We start from the raw sequence: 18,410 nt of genomic DNA on the forward strand, positions 1-18,410 counted from the left end.
AAGCTGAATCAATTGAGTTTAAATTTTTATTAAGTGGGCCCAATGATGCTGATTTTGCAGTTATAGAAGCTTATGCAAAAAAATTCCGTATATTTATAACCCTAGTGACTGGTATCATATAATACAAAATAGTAAAAGAAAGAAACCTTTCAGAGTTGTCGAAATGAATCCACAAGAATTTCTTTCCACAAAACCATTAGAAGAAGCTGTTACCAACAGAAAAAAAATCAACAAGTGGACTAAAGTCAATTGGCTTATAATGTGAGATGGATAAAATTGGCAAGGTCAAACTCAAGCAACATTAAGTTCAAACATAATTTTGACGAGGATGATACCTTTCATGGAAATGATATTAAAAAAAAAGAAGGTGGGCCAGTAAATTTAAAAGTATAACTCAACCTATATTATATTCTACTGGCAGAGTAATTTCAAGAGAAATAAAAAAAGGCATCATATGTTTATTAAAGTATATACCTCCAATTGAACACAACTTTTACAGGACATTAAGGACAACACATGGAGATCAAGATTTACATTTAAATAACTCTGGAAAAAGATGGTGTTTGTTATGATGAATAAACATAAAACTTATGACAATAAATGTTATTTTAGTATTTTTACATAAATTTCTTATCTTTTTCAGCTGCCAAAAGGTATAAGTCCTAAAATTTTTAAGATGCTGTCATTATTTCAATAAATACTTATGTTTTTATTTGCACATCCTGTACATATCTTGTTTTTTTGCAGAGTTTACACCTCGAAAAAAGATTTTATAAACTTTTCTAATTAAATTAATAAACCAAGAATTTTAAAAACTAATGTATCAAAAAACATTAATTTTCTCAATTTTTGTGTTTTGGACTTAACCGCATTGGCTTCTGAGCGGCTCATATAGAAGCCAGTTAAAAGGGGGTAGCGCAATCGCCCGTTCTTTTTTTCCATTGTGAGTGTCCTATCTCATGAAGTAATGCTACGTTCTGGTTGAAATTTGGAATATATGTGAATCCATATGTAAAGAGGCTTTGGTTCAATTTTGACGCCAATCGCTCCCAGAGGTGTTGATTTTTTTTTTTTTTCGCGAATAAAAATAGCTTTATTAATGCAACAATAAGAAAGATAAATCGTAATAGATTGTAGTCTGCGTATTTCTCGTGATTTTAATTGTATGGAAATGATCGGAAATATTACCTCAATGATTTAAAATGTTTAACTGTTGCCATCTTATGTTTGTTAACAAATAAAATATTTGTAATTAATTCAAGCAAGGCTTTTAAAATAACTTTCAATTTTCGCTCTTTGCTTTGCTTTTGCAAAAATTCATACATTGGAATGGTCGTCAAGTTTTTTCATGTGTAATTTTGTTTTTGTTGGGAATATTGCTTCCTCGTCAAGCATGGGGAGGGATCAGAAAAAAGAGAAAAATATAGAAGAAAATTTCGTGATGGCCACAACATACTAGTTTTAATTTAACGTTACTCTTTTTTTCTATGGTCATTTTATCCAAAGATATGGTAATCTTTGTTTTATTGAAGAAACCAGACACAACTATCTTAATCTCTGGAAGCGGTAGTGTACAAGTGTCAGGTTCCAGAATGTTTGTTTCCCTATTATCATCGACGAAGAAAATTTTCTATTGCATAAAATGTGATTAGATTGTGTTTAAAATTAAAGTGTGCTGGAATAGAAAAAAACAAGGAAAAGTGCTTTAATTTCTTATCTAGTCGCTTTATCGCATAAATAAATGGGTTTTAAAGGCTTTGTAAAAGATTGAACTCACGTGTTACAAACAAAACAAAACATAAAATTTTGTCGTTATTTAGCGAAAAAAATACATTTAATTTAAGAATAAATAATTTTCATTGCGTTTGGTTAGTATGAACTACATCAAAAGTTTTCATAAAATTCATTTTTTAAATTAAGATGTATTTTGCTACACAAAACGTAAGGTTTAGAATATTATATTAGAATATTATTTAAATCGCATATTTAATTAAATCAGCAATATCTTTGTGGAGCGCTCGATTTCAATCTCATGTTAGGTTTCGCAGTGCAAAATTCAATATCCTCATAATTAGCTTTTTAGAAAAGCAACTGGTTTTAAAGTTCCCTCGCGGAAAACCGATATCATGTTTAATTTACTCTTCCACATCAAAGGTTTTATGTTTCTCTTCCATCTACTATTTGATGACGTTATTACACTAGATGTTTCAGTTTTTCCATGAAAAATTTGACTTTTTACGTCCGCCTACTTAGCGTGCAATATTTAATAGGTACTAAATTAGAAGTTCTTTAAGAAAAAATATAATTAAAAAAAAAAATCTAGTGAAAAACACCCCTAATTTCTCGTTTCAACTTACATTTCTCCGAACAGTTGAATTTTTTCCCTTTATTTGTCATTAAGAATTACTTTAGAAAATAAGAAATAGTCTTACAAAAATATTTAAATGTATCAAAAATCATCATAACACTGTAAAAATCTACACTCCAAGAAGATTTGATACATGATTCACTCATCGCTTAGACGAAATTATGGTGATGACTACATAAAAAATAAAAAAAAAAAAAAATAAAAAAACTATAATTTCTGGCTTTAAGAATTCTTTTGGCAGCATAAAATATAGATATACATGTTTTTCATTTTCTCAAACCTTCCATGCACACTCATTGGAAAAACACATTCAGAAAATTTTCATTCGGAAAAAGAGTTCCAAATGATGTTGTTCCAATTGAAAAGAGTTGCAATGCCAGAATGTGCCCCAAAATGTGTTCCGAATATGCTCCGTAACAGAGAAAGTATACTGTAATGCTGTTCAAATCCGTTCCAATTGTGCCCCGCTCAAAATATTTATTAATTTTAAGCTAGGGAGAGAGATAACAGATTAGGAGCCCATTTGAGAGCAGATTGGGAACATATGGGAGCACCCTCAAGAAATCATTGCTTTCTTTTTTGCAAATATAATTCCAACAGTTTTTTTCCCTACAAGTCAATAGTTCTTTGAAACTGAATTATCACCTTTTCTTATGAGCAATCTCGACTTTATTTCTGCTTTGATTCCTCCTATACAGTGTAGCTCTGATTTTCAGCTTGATCTTGACAATGCTTACTTTTCTGTCGCATGACTGGGAAAGGTGATTGGGTGAGTTAAGTTGGGTTACTTTCGCAGTATTTTTGCGACAGTATTCCAACTGAATGCGCACATATAACAAGTCTCAAATTTCACCGAATCCCCCGCCCCCTAAATGAAATAAACATTGTAAAGGTCAAGCTTAATCTTGTCAGAGTTACATCATAGCTTTTTCATAAATATTACTTTTTTCAAAACTCCAGAAGTAAATGCTAAAAAATACGAACATGTCTGAACATGTTGCTATATTTTAAGCATAAATGATAAAATCTAACTTTCAATAACTTTTCAGCTCGATTGTTACCTTTTCCTGTTTACTTAAATTACCCATATGCTCAATCCAACGACAAAGCAATTACTTAGCAAAATTATTACACCGAAATTTAACTCAAAAGCTTCAGAACATGTTCTCGTGTTCCAAACAATCTTGACATTATTCTCATTTAAGCAACAAAGCTCTTTTCCTCCGTCATACAAACGGACCGAAACTTACAGCGAACATAAATGTATCCACTTCCTCCCTGATATCCCTTTCACTTAAGATATTGTCTTTGATGTGAAGGTCAAGCAGAAGATCTAGGAAGGCCTTCCTTTTCTTTGTTTCGATGTCAGCGGAGAAGGTCTCCTTCCCCTCCCCGCACTCCTTTCTCTGCTCCAACAACTCCTGCTTTCGCTTTCTAATGACCTAGACAATGAGAAGGAGGAAGCTTGTCAGTTATGTTCCGGATTTTCTAACCTACATGGAGAAAGAAGGTTTGTGCATGATTGTTTCAAATTAGGAATTTGGAAAGAGTGGTTCTCATAACTTTTCCGTTGAAGGAATAAAAATCATTAAGTAAGTTTAGAGGAAATATTTGTGTAACGAATGGAGAAATAGTTGTCTCATTGAAGTATTTTACTTTTCATCCGAGACATAACGAAATTACAGATGTATCGTTTGAAAGACCATTATTTTGAAGCATCAAAGAATTTGTTCGTGGATGACCCTTTTGTGTAGTATACGCTTGATTCACGAGAAGGTAGCCTTTATTTAAAGTTAATTAATGAAATTTACTGCTGAAAAAACTCGCCAATTGGAGAAAAAAATGCCAATGCTGATTTTTCATTGTCAATCATTTTAAACTTTCTTTCAAGGTATTTTAAACCTCCAGCGGGCGTGGCTTCTTTTCTAACATAAAAGGTTGCGCTTATTTCCCAAAGACACTATTGTGAAATATGTATTTTCAAGATCTTAAATGTCAAAATTATGTTGTAATTAGCTAAGAGTTAAAATGTAGCGGAATGTGGGGAAAAGTGAAATAGTTAAGATGACTGAGCTTTTACAAAACGAACAAATTGGAAATTTGTTTTGAAAATTATTGTACAAAAAGAACATTGAATTTTATAGTAAAATTTGCATTGAAAAATTATTTTTAATTTTTGGAAGTAAAATTGTGCCTTCAAAAAAAATTTAATAAATAAATAAAAATAAAAATAAATAAATAAATAAATAAATAAATAAAAAGGGTAAATGTTCATTTTTTCCATGGGGCAAAGTGAAAAATGAAATATTTTCTATTCGATCGTAAAAATATTTTTGAACACAATTAATGAGTAAATATAGTTAGACAACAAATTAACCAGTAAATAAAAGGATAAATGTATAGACGAAAATATAATGAAGCAGTAAACTAATAGATAAATAAATAAATTAATTAATACATGAGGAAAATAAATGAGTGAATAAAATAGTGAATGAATAAGAAAATAAGTGAATTAGTAAGAAAATAAGTTAATTAATGTATTAATATGTGATTTCTTAAATGAAGGAATGTAAACAAACTAGTTAATAAATGAATACGTAAGTGATTTAGTAAATGATTGAATAAGTAAACGAAATGAACTATTTCACTGCGTTGCTGTAATTTACAAATTTGTGCTTCTTCTAACGTTGTTTTGTCTTACTTTACTGTTCAGCACAAAGGTATTTATTTATCTTATTTCACTTTGCTCCGCATGCACTTGACTAGTTGCGAAAAATATCGAAATACAAATAAAATAAATAATAACTAAATAAATACGACACCGAATATTAGAAGATCCCAAATAATATTAAAAATGTTAGTAAAAATAACTTTATCACTTGATAGTTACCAAAATAATTTTTGACTTGCAACAAAACATTATAATTCGAGTATTATATTTTGAAAAATGCTTGCATTATCATATACTTTGATTCTCAGAGGAAAATATTTCTTGACTGGAATAGACGACACATGTTACTACATAGTTAAACTTTTACTTGGTAGGTGGCACTAAAAGTGGAATAAATATTTCACCATTTCACTTTAACCCCATGTTCCTCAACAATTCATTTCTTAAACTTCCATTTGAAAAACAGAAACAATCTGCCTTAAAACACAAAAAATATAAAATGACCAAAGAATTATTGAAATTTAAATAAAAATAAAGTAAAATAAATTGCCGATATTTTTACTTAACTATTTACATTTGGAATTTTAAAGACTAAAGTCAAGATGAAAGTTAAAAAAGAGCACGTTATAAGAACAAAAAAGTAAATTAAATTAATCAGTCTTGTGTATCTCTCAGACAGAGATGAAAACAGTCTAAAAAAACCCGGAAATTTTCGGAAAAAAACATTTTTTCCGAAGGTGTTTATTTCTACTCCGGTCCGGAAAAATTGATTTTTTTCAACTTTTCAGGAAGTTTTAATTGAAATTTTCAGCAAAAAGTGATAAAATTACAAATTTCTCATACTTAAATTCTGATACTATTTAATTCTCCCCCACCCCTTCCTTGTATGTTAAAACACTGTCTAACTTTGATAAAAGTTGTATGATAATATAATTTACATATAGATAAAAAAAAAATATCATTTAATCCTTTTTGCACAAAAAAGGATTTTTTTTTCACAAAATTATCTCAATATTATCAATTACGGGAACAGTTAGAGGTGAGAGTATATTTATATCTATTAGGGCTGGGTGATGTAGAAATTTCTGCATCGTGATGCATCACCAACCTTACATCACGATGTAAGTTTTTTTAAATTTTGTTTTTTTTTCTAAATAGCTTTTACATCTCTACTCAGACATAAACAGCAAATATGCAGATTTCTACCGACTTCAGGTCATTTCCAATGATGTTGTTTTGTTCTTAAACTAGGTCTAGGGAAGAGGAAATAATACCTATAGTCAGAAGTTCGTAGTGCTATCTACCGTAAAACTATAAAGCGAAATTACCTATTACTGTATCCCTCCAATAGGCGCTCCAGCTGCGGGTTTAATGCTCGCAGACGATCACGAAATATTTTTATTAAATAATTATCTATCCACAATTCTAGAGCTGGAATACGCTACCTTGTGGGGATTTAAGAAACTACCGAAAGAAACATTCTGTACGTAAAACATTCTGCACCACATGTTTCCTTTGTGGTGAAACATAGGCTTCAGATTGTGTCGTAATGGCATAATAGTTAGCCTGCAGCAAGTGGGGTTGTCTTTTACAGGTGGCTCATTGTGCATTCTTAAAATTTTCTTCATAGACGACAAAGGAATTGCTCCCTTTGAGAATGGAACAAAAGTAAAAGAGGCGTCCGAAAATCGGGGGTGCACCTTAAAATAGCTCTATTGTTCATAATATTTAAAGAAGTCCGGGACACATTTTGAAAAAAAAAAAAATTAAACAATTTAGAGTTTTGAAATTTTTTGCACTGATTCACCATCTATTTAATAAGCAAAATAAATATAGATAAATATTATATTTTTTTTATTTAAATTTAATTAAATGTGATTGCTTTAAATCGCCTAAATTCAAAATATTCTTTGCAAATTTTCAAATTTTTTTCCAAAAATACGCACAAATAGCTAAGCTTTACTTTTATTCGGCGATTTAAAAAATATTAATTCGATAAAAAATAAAAAATATTTGAAGAAAATTTTCGAAAAATTCGAAAATACTTTTTAAAAGAAAAATTATATTTTTTGCAGTATTTTTTTTTTTTCAAATTCGCCGAATAAAAATTAAAGTAAACTGTTTGGAAAAGATATGCTCCAAATTTCATTACTTAATCTTTATCAGTTCTTGACTTATAAGAGTTTGAATGCAAAAAATTGGAAAAAATTGCATCAGGGAGAAAAACGCGATTGAAGTTTTAAAATTAAATATTATATTAGTTAAATGCATGCAACAAAAGTATTATGTCTTTCGATTTAGTTAATATCGAAGCAAAATGCAAACGTCCTGTCAAGCAGAAAAAGACGGAAAAGTTTTTTTTAAATGATAAAAAAAAGCAAAATTTGGCGATTTTTGTGTGTTTGGACCGCCTTGAAGTTTTTAAATTTCATGTATAGTCATCATATTGTTCAAAATTGACCAAGAATGTGAAAACCGGTTTCAGAGCTTTTAAATAAAGGAGTTCATTATGCAAAAACTATTTAAAAAGAGAAGAAAGTAATAATTTATCTTCTGGAATTTCTTCCGCTGCTTTGCTCGAAGGAAAATGAGACTTGTTGTAATTACTGTGCTAGGGAATAAGAAAAAGGTTGCATAAGAAATGAACCATATGTTATATTCACACGCGTAGGTGGTAAATTTTAAATTAAGTTGCCATTTTCGATGTTCGGGTTCTATAATTATAAATCCAAGGATCATTATTTAAATAATGGAGGGATGTACTGTTGAGAAGCTCAAATGAAAACTAAAAGTTTTCATATGTTTTGAAAGCTAAGTACTTAACTATACAGTTTGTGACTAAGCATTATAATGTTTCAGGAAATAATTTTGTCTTTTAAAATAGTCACACACAAATTCACAGATTTTTAAAAACATTTTTTAAAATATTGATGGCAATTTATTTTTACAGAAATGATTTTTCTTTATCTTTCCCAAAATAAAGAAATGATGCTGGAAATCAATAAAAATCCTATTATTTCCAAAAGCTTGCATTGAATGTTATCATATATATGTAGAAAATTTTTTATATTCCACATTATGCATCTTTCGTGATTGTTTGCCAGTTATTGTCTCGTATTGAATAGCCGAAACGCTTTGTAAAAAAAGTATCAGTTTTCAGAAATTAGATTTTACACCTATATAATTTGTGTTCAAGCGTCATCTCCTTTACTCCCTCGTTTTGTGCTTATTTGTCAAAGTTTAAATTTTTCATTAATTAGATAGATCAGGTTCTGAGTGTTCACTCCATTTACTAAGTTAACATTATCTTGAATGTATCGCAAGTAATTCAAGATTCGTATTTTCTTATGAACATTCATTGCTAAAATGCAAATTAAACTTGAAAAACTATAAAAAACGCAAGTAATATGATATTTGAGTATTTTTTTGAAATTGAGTATAGGCGCTAATTTTTCATAGATTTGGTGAGTATTTAAATGTTTTTTACTCTACGCAACTTTCGAGGCATTTGAATGTTTTTAGTTGTGATCAGATCAGAAAATTGTCCAGAAACCAAATGCATATTGGATTCGCCCTTTTCCGTCGTGCAATGGAAGAGTCTAGGTGTTTTGAAAATCATGGCATACAATCAGCACTGCAATTTGCCAAATGTGCGGAATTGTTCAAACTTGTTTAACAATTCCGATTATTAAATGGCAATATGCCGTATCACGATCCCACTTAATTCTTATAGGCTGTGACCATAGACTAATAATAAGAGTAGACCAAGCTTTCTCAGACTTACTGATGAAAAAATTGGTTCATGGATACATCATGTGACTGGTGGAAGGTTTGGCGAAAACTTTGGCAGCATGGTTGCTAAATGGCAACATTATCTATAGTTTGGCACTCCACATGTATTTTAAGACGTAATATGTATTCATTATAATTTTTTCCAGATGCAGAGATTGAACTGTTTTTCTTTTAGTTATGCAATATTTTGACATTAGTAATTAGTTTTTGATCACAGTTTTCAGTAACTTTTATTTCATTTGGAACTGTTACGTCAACGTTGGCGTGAACGTAATGGCGTAAACGTTTTGCGTTAACGCAAAATTGTACTAATCGGTATCTTAAATTGAAATTGTAGGTAAAAATCTTACCGTTTGCCGATTATTTTTGGACGCTTGCATCTTTAATTGCTTAGAGAGTTATTGAAATTGACTAAAGAAAACGCACAGTACTATCTAAGCGAAAAACTCACTATATTAACAAAATATTTACAACTTAGAATAACAAATTTACAAATCGGACTCCGTAAAAGATCATTCTTCCGTGTTCCATCAATTCTATTTATTTTATTTCTCGCGGTTTTTATTTCTCGCTGTTGCTAGGATATACACCAGTCACATGGTTTGGTTTATGAGCAGCAAAAGGGTTGCCATAGCTCGGTCTACTTTTATTATTAGTCTATGGCTGTGACTATCGCTGAAACTCATGGCAACAAAAAGGGCGCTACAGGGAACCCCTGTTTCTATTACGCTGCCATTGAGTGGTGGATGCAGGGGTTCCGTTCATCGCCTCTTGCGGTCAAAATGGGCGACGTCCAATAAAAAATAAACAATTTTTGAAACGTTTACAGTGATTGGTGGATGCATGAGCTGCATCGGTTTAGCACAGAAAAGTCATAAATTGTCAGGGCTCGTTACGCGTCAGCGCCATCTAGTGGGGCCATGGCTGCACTTTTCTATGCTTTTGAACTACTTATGAGCCACTTGTATGACTCTACTGAGCCGCAGGTACTCGATCCCTCTTGGTGTTTAGGTAAAATTTTTGTGGAGGGAAAGATCTTTAATTGTTAACCTCGGTTTGCAAAAGCTTTCGCGCAGTCAAAAGAAAATTATCGAAAAAAAAAAAAAATCTATTTATTTTAAAAAGCAAGACATTGATGAAAAAATATATTTTTTAAAATGATAAATCCAAAATTTAAAATTCAGACTATGATTATTCTTAAACAAAATTTTCTAGGCAATAAATCTATAAAGATATGTATTTTATAATCAAATCCTAGTTATAGATAAATGATGAAGTTAAGGAAAAGAGAGAGAGAGAGAGAGAGAGAGAGTTAAAATAAACGCATAATTTACCGATGATGTGAACTGGAGCATAGCTTCGACATTTTTCTTGTAACTTCGCCCATCTGCAGTAAGGTAATAAATAAAATCAGACCAAACCCATGGCTTCATAACGCGATCCGAAAATTGCTCAGATGCACTGAAAGAGAAAACGTTAAAAAAAATAATAAATGAGTTTTTGGATGGTGTTCTGCGGTTAAAAAGCATATAAACGTGCATTTAAATCTTTGTTTTAATTATAGGCACCTTAGAGATACGGTTGTGTACCAAATTTAAGAACCTGTTAGTCACATAACGACAATTATTCTGCCGTGGGAAGGTAAACGGCAAGATCTGCAGAGATGTGTTTTTGAGATATTTGAAGAAATGTGTGTTGGATTCAATACTAACACTGGGGACATGTCGCAGTTAGAAGCTTTTTTCGCGCCTTTTTTTCAGCGGAAACCAAATAAACAAGCTTTTACAATAAAAATAACGTACAACAGATGACAAAAAAAAAAAAAAAAAAAGAAAAAAAAAGAAAAAAAAATGCAGTTACTGCCTTTTACCTGCAGACGGCAGTATTTGGTAATACAGTTCTCCACTATTTTTTTTTTTTTTTTGCATGCTTTTCCGTAAATGTAAAATAAAAAAGGAGAAAACAAATTAAAAAAAAAAAAAGAAAGAAAACGCTCAACCTATCGTAAAAGTAAAATTTCAATGCTCAAAACAAAAGATACAGTCTTGCAGAGATGAAAAGCGTGTACATCTTTTTTGACTTTAGCAAATAGTTTGATCTACACTTTTTTGGGCTTGAAGTGGGTTATAATGTGAATGGTAAATTTAAAGGAATTTAAAAAACGATGTCGTGATTTTTCTTTTGAATTCTATTTTAAATCTATCTTACCATTAATATTAATTTTGTTCCTTTACTTTTGACTATTAAATAGAAATACTTCATTTATTTTGTCGGTTTAGTTTCATTTCTATTCATTTTCTACTAATATAATGTACAGTGTTGTTTAATAAGATTATGTATTATGTTCCAATTTAACATTACACCCGAAGCTTTAGAACTTACTTCTTTAAAATTTATTACTACTCAAAACATTTCCTTCAGCGGTTGTACATTGATTTTTTGCAAATCTGTAACCGCAATAAAAATTGTAATTGGCGTATTATAATCGTAATCGATTACCATGTTTTAATAACTCAATTATTAAGTGATTAAGTGAAGTTACTTTCAGTAACTGAACTCTTTGCTTCCTTTAAACAACATGAATATTTATTTTCACAGATTTCCGGAAATTATTGATTAAACATTTTAAATAGAATTTTGGAAAAAGTATTTTTTAGATGTCGTTAATTTTTAATTAGTAACCACAAAAAACGAACATTTTATACTTAATTACTCACACTTTTAAAGCTTCAATGTACTCAGAATTTTTCCTTTGTGCTCCTATTTTAATACCCATTGCAGTTTCTGAAAAACAAACATTACATGAAAATAAACCATTCTTTTTTGGATTTTATTATAATAAAGATAATCAATTTCATGTATCATTTTTAATTAATTATTGAAACATAATGTGAGCATTTCATTTAAGAAGAAAGCAGATAATTTTCTGATCCTGAGTGTATGTTTTGAAAAAATATGAAACTTTAGAAAAGTTTTTTGAAGTACTTTGTTTACAATACTGACCATAGTGTCTTTGATACTATTTAAGCTTTATGCTTATTATTATATTACTTATTATGGCAGATTAATATATGCTCTGGAAAACGCTTCACTTTGTACTGACCTCAATTTTAAGTTTTTTAGCAGTTTAAATTTATTTTTCAAAAGCATGATATTATTTCGCTTTAAAACAGTTCTTGGAACAAGGTTTTAGAAACCGGTAAGAAGTGTGAAGAAAATGAAAATGCAATACATGCATTTTGGGTCAAAAAATTAATCATTTTGACAACTATTATATAACTTTTGAAATATAAAAGTTAAAATTGAAACGAATACTGTTGTTGCTATCTTTTTTTACACAATGCAAAAACAAAAAATTAATATGCAGAAAAACAAATCATTTAAAAATCTAATGTATATTAAATCTAATTTACTACATTTTAAAAATAAATCTACATTTTTTAAATCTAATCTACGGTCTAATCTACGTTTTTAAAATAATACACTCACAGATAGGTTCCCTGAAACCCAAAGAAAAACAAGAATGAAATTTTCAATATTAATGTTTGTCTTAAACAAGATGTACTATTAAGCAGCTAAATCTTCAATTTGTTCAGCAAAATTCACTTAAAGGTGATTTCAGGGCAACAGGCGCAACAATCGTTGTAAAAAATACCTTGCAAAGACTCCAAATAGTGGACTCCTTGCCAAGACTCCTTGCCAGTTATATCCTCAAATTTACTAATTACTATTTTTCAACATACATTTGACACTACTAACTAAGCCATATTTTAATTAAAAGAGCTTAATATTATAATCTCAATAATCATTAAAATAACTGATTGTTTGCACAATTAACAAAATTACTACTTTGATAATAAATTGGCCTCGACTTTTAAATATTAAATTTTTTCTTCTTTTTTTAAAATTTCCATGAACAAGGTACTTTTTTTTTATTTATTTATAAGTAAAATAACTGGAACTTAGCTGGGCCATTGTTTATAGTTACTTTTAGTAGGTAATACTTTCATGTAAGAATGAAAAAAAAAAAGAAAACAAAAGGTTTCAAAATTGAAAAATATTTGCGTTCAAAAGATACGTTTTCTGGAGAATGACCCTTAACTGTTTTACTGGTAAGACTGTGTCATTTCAGGGGAATGAAGAAACGAAAAAGTGGCCAGAAATGAACACTACCAACTGGAGTTTAGGGTTGACCCACTGGAGTTAGGGTTACAATTTCAACTATCAAAATATTACGAAACAGGCAATGGCTTCGTTCAAAAGTAGAAGCAATTTTCACCCGTCATACCTTGACGGGCTATTTTCTAGTTATTAATAATGCGAAAATGGAATTAACCGCAAAACAATTTCTCTCAACGACTAAGTTTTAATATGAAAAATGATGGATGAAAAAAAAAAAAGAACTTACCGCACAATATATCAAGTGTGCAAAGCGTGACTGGTTGAACGATGTCAAAAATCTCGCTTTTCTTTTCTTCTAATACTTGAGCTAAAATTCTCGACTGTTCATCAATCACTGGTTGGAAGTCACTCAAAATACGAAAATGAAAAGCAGGTGTCAGTAATTTCCTTCTTATTCTCCACTTTGAGCCCTCACTAGGAAGAAAAGTATTTTTGTTATGCTTAGAAGTCGTGTTGAAATTTTTGTAGTCCATTTTATTTATAATTATATTATTTTTTTAAAGGATATAAAATCTTATTCGCAACTCCAAAGCTCGAATACGCTACCTTGTAGTGATTAATAATACTAAAGAAAAAGGTAAAACATTCCATTCCACGTGTTTTTCTTGAGGTAAATTACTGGCTTCAGACAGTTTGTGGTTTAGTGTAATTTCAAAAGAATAGAAAAAAAAAGCTTTTCACAAATACGATGAAACATTATTGTCATTCACTAAGCGTCAAAGCAAGTTATAAGTTACGACATGCGTTTGTTTTACCTTTTTCATCCGCCATTAGACAGTGGCTTCAGCGCCCCCTATAGTTTGCGAATAAATGAAGACAAATATTCGTTTTTCATGAGTTTTTTTTTTTTTTTTTTTTGAGCAATCAGGAATTGCATGACTAAAGTTAATATTGCTTTGATTTTTTAGAACGATTGTTTTTAATATTATATTTTTTAATAATTCCCATCGTTAAAGATTGATAAGAAATAAAAACACACAACGTTATATGTTGTAAATAAGCTTCATGATAAGTGCACTGATAGATTTCGTCCATAAAATTTTTATCTTTCTGACCGCATCCTAATCACTATTTTTTTTCTTTTTTTTATGGATATACCTCGTATTACCTATTCTAGGAAATCACCAGTCACAATATGTCTGGTGCAAATTTCTTGGCCATTTCCATTATTTTATTTGTTGAAAAGAAAAACCCAACGAATAGGGTCCTACGGCAAACTGCGATTGCGAAAAACATATTTTGAATTCAAGACGTCAAAACTCAACAGTTTTTTCTCATTGTCTTAATTGTTTTCAAAAGAGTTAATTGAAGTGAAATGAATTTTGGGAGTTCGTATAGTAGAACTAATGCTAAAATATTTTTTAAAAAATATTTTTAAATTAAAATTGTTCAATGAAATTTCGTCAGTTAAGATGAATGATTAACTTTATATTTTGTTCGGGCAATAAAAAACTTGCATACTTAAAAATTAAATGCTGAGCTTAAAAATTACAAATTAATTGTAGAATAAAGTAGTTCAATATGAAATATAAAATAATATGTATATTTCAATAATTTTTGTTTGTAGTAAAAAGTGAGGTAAACAGTCTAGAATTCTTTCATTATTTCAATCTTGTAGTTCTGAATTGTATTTTTTCCCATTAAATTTGGCACTATTCGTGTGCCGTATTTTATAGCACGTATTCCAAGCACAAAAAGTTGAAGTTTTCGATTTTTATATCTAAAACTCTTTCGTTTAGACGTCATTTTTAATTCCCCCCCTCAAATATGATGTTTGAATAGGATATTGCTATTAAATGTTGAAAGCATACTTTTAGCTCATTTTTGTGTTTCTTTTACGGTACTTGTCACCAGTAAAGTTAGTGTTTTTATTTTTTTGTACGTGTTTTCTGATTACGACATTGCTTATTTTTTCATTAACACATAATACAAAGCATATTGAGGAAAAATTCAAAGCAATTTTTTTCTACCTTGCTACTTAAGCAACTACGCAAATAGAACACTAAATGCTTGGAGTATGGAAGCATAAACACAATGTAAGAGAAAGTAATAAGCTTCAAACGTGGTGTTCATATTTACTGAGGTTGGGATTTAGGAAGATACCGTTTCGTATTTATTCGGAAACAAATACGTTTGCTCGAAAATATGCAAAATAGTACTCCACCCAAAACTGATAGTGCACTATTAAAGTGGTCAATTAAGCCACCAAATAACAAGCTGTTCGCTGTAGTTGTTCCAGTTGAATGGATTGGGGTGCAGGAAAAAATTCTTTACTTGAAAAGGGTCGAATTGAAAGTTTTAAAGCTACTGAAAAATCAGGCAAACAGATTTATCAGTTAATTAGTTGGCCACAGTCTATATTTTTTAGTGATTTGGTAGATAACAAGAATAAGAGTCGCCTTAAAATAAAAAACTAAATAAACAGGAAGTAAAGAAGTCATAAACGCAGAGAAGCAACTACAGCAGCTGCAGCAACACCACCACCAACAACGACTACAACAGCATTAGTAATAATAGTATTGATAATAATAATAATAATACAGTTAAACTATCTTATAACGAGCGCGAAGGGACCGTGATATCTGCTCGTTGTAACTAAGTGCTCGTAAAAAAACGGATTCGTGGGAAACATAATAAAATTTCATCCATCGTTATTTTTTTTTGCTGTATATCACCAAAGAGTATGTTAAATTGCTTTTAACTGTCTCATTCGCTGTTTCTTCTGCTATTATCTTTCGAGGAATAAGAATGGCCCAAAAAACAGCGTTATTGTTCTCCTGGCTTCGAAAAGAATACTCATTTTGACCATCCTCGAGTGAATTACCATGAGTTTTCACGTGACATATCGTCGCTAAAAAGACGAATGGACGTATCTCACTTTTAAGCATTTTGCAGAAAACCGATTCAAAGATTTCCAGTTAACTATATCGCTTGAGAACCGCCCGCCATCAGTGTGAGGGATTGTAACTTTTTTAACATGCTTTTATTAGCTTCACTAGTATGTTTGTGAGCAACTCTCCTTTGGACTAAGAGCTAGTGGCTTATTACTGTTAGTACATTCCACCACTTTATAAGCGTTCGTAGCCGATCGGTCTAAGGCGCGGGCCATCGCTGACGTATACCTCTGGGAATCATGGGGCGTATGTTCGAATCCCGTCTACGCTGAAATTAAATTTATAATCTTGCAACTCAATTTTCGCCCACTTTGTGTGATCGAATTCTTTTAAAATTTGGAATGCAACCTCAGATCCGCGATGACAATGCAATATTCTATAATCAAATTAATTTATTAACGATAAGTTATTAGTTTATTCTAATTAACACGCTTTTATTAGCTTAACTTGTATGTTTGTGGGTATGTTTGTGGGCCCAACTTTCCTTTGGACAAATAGCCAGTGGCTTATTACAATTACTTACAACGTACAAATCAGAGCTGCGGATTGTAACAATGTTTGCACATGAATTTGCCAGAAAGCATTCAAAATGTGTCTCATGCAAATAATGCAATATAATACTAAGATACATTCCATTATAATAAAATAATAGTTTAAAAAACTAAAAAAACACGCTTTTGTAGCAAAATGAGCTAAAGCTAAAAAAAAAAAAAAACACGCTTTAGCAGCAAAATGAACTAAAAAGTTAAAAATAATCTTTGGATGACAAGTATATAAAGTAAGTGACCAAACACTTAATTTTACTGTAATAGAAAAAAAATACGTGGGGGGTTTCTTATCAGTTGTCATTTCTTCCACTTGTTATCCATGCAAAAATGTAAATAGGCACCCCCCCCCCACACTTTTTTTCTATTACAGTAAAATTAAGTGTTTGGTCAATTACTTTATATACTTGTCATCCAAAGATTATTTTTAACTTTTTAGTTCATTTTTCTACTAAAGCGTGTTTTTTCAGTTTTTTAAACTATTATTTTATTACTATTTATTGTATATATACGCCCATTGGTCATATTATAAAATTGACTTTGAACATTTGTGTCGTGGTCAGAATTCATTTTTCGATTTTTTTGAGATACGCCCATTCGATTTTTTTAACGACGATATGTATGTGCGTATGGATGTACGCATTTATGTATGTACGTATCTCACATAACTCAAAAAGGTATGTCGTAGAATGTTGGAATTTGGTACGTAGTCTCCTAATGGGGTCTGATTTTGCACCTAACCTTTTGCTTGTATCCGGATGATCAAAAAGGGGTTTTTTACACCTTTTTTTGGGGGAAAATCAGTATTAATATAAATGCAAATTCAAAAGATGTTATAATTTGGCGGTATACCGCCAAGATTTTGGTCACCAAATTTTGTTACAAACTTGGGGATACATTTAAGACGACAATTTTGGCGAAAATCACTTTGAAATTGTCGATATTGGGAAAACTAATCCCTGTTAAACGCTCTTTTGCATCGGTTCTTGACGAACTTGGGGGGAAAATATTTAAAGTGTTTCCTTGCTTAATCAAAGGCAGTATTACCATTAAATTGGTGTAAAAGGAAGTCATCTGATGCACACATCAGCTTTTTTTTTTAGTTTGCATTTGCTTGGAATTTTCAACTACAATATCCTCGGAAGTAGCATGTATGTCTGAAATGATAATACGGTTTCAATAAATGTGGAATATTCGACTGCTTCTCTATTCCAAAATTTTAAAAAAATGGGACATCATTACTTTTCTCAGGAAATATGACTTAATATTCACTTTCGATTGACCTCGGAATGTTAAAGGAATTTTTCCAAGAAAGGATCAGCTGAACTGCAAGTTGATAAAAATTTCACGAATCACAAAAATATTGCTCGCTTTAAACTGACTTCGCTGATTAAAAGCCAGTTATACTCCCATTGTACCAACCAAATATCTCTATTTTCCTCGTTTAATCCAGGTTCTCGTTAAACGAGGGCTTATAATAAGCGAGTTCGGACTGTAATAATAATACAGTCGAACTTGCTTACCGATCTATTTTATTCGAGTGTAATGCTTTGAACTAAATACAAAAGTAGATTTTTTATTTAAAAAAAAAAAAAAACCTTTTTGATATTACAATCCATCGGGATTTGGAATAATGCTACTAAACTGCCATCAAAACTATTATAGATGTGTACTGTGTACATTGTTTGACGCTGCAATGTATCTCCAAAATAAATGTTCTTGTCTTCAGAAAAACTGTAAAATTATGTTATGTTTTTAATATATAGGCATTTTACTTAATTACAAAAACGGTAAACATTTACGACAAAAGATACTTAAAAGTATACTCATTTAAGTGATGGATCATTCATCTCCTAACACACGCTTTAAAGGGGAAAAAATGCTGTATAGTTAAATGCAGGAAAACAAAACTTCCCTACATTTGATGAAGAGCAACAACAACAAATGTATGTCATGAT

The 18,410-nt window shown here is 30.5% G+C and overlaps 1 protein-coding gene across 1 annotated transcript in view; it reads right to left on the reverse strand.

Annotated features, from left to right (window-relative positions):
• LOC129216285 (cytochrome P450 4c3-like) overlaps nt 1-18,410 on the reverse strand; it is a 67,870-nt gene that overhangs the window by 20,101 nt on the left and 29,359 nt on the right. Inside the window, exons 4-7 of the mRNA XM_054850495.1 lie at nt 13,240-13,427; nt 11,549-11,615; nt 10,166-10,292; nt 3,619-3,810 (exon numbers count right to left, since the gene is read on the reverse strand). Of these exons, the coding sequence (XP_054706470.1) occupies nt 3,619-3,810; nt 10,166-10,292; nt 11,549-11,615; nt 13,240-13,427 (574 nt within the window). The remainder of the gene's footprint in view (nt 1-3,618; nt 3,811-10,165; nt 10,293-11,548; nt 11,616-13,239; nt 13,428-18,410) is intronic.

Source organism: Uloborus diversus, chromosome 2 (genome assembly GCF_026930045.1).
Source record: "Uloborus diversus isolate 005 chromosome 2, Udiv.v.3.1, whole genome shotgun sequence".
Taxonomy (NCBI): domain Eukaryota; kingdom Metazoa; phylum Arthropoda; class Arachnida; order Araneae; family Uloboridae; genus Uloborus; species Uloborus diversus.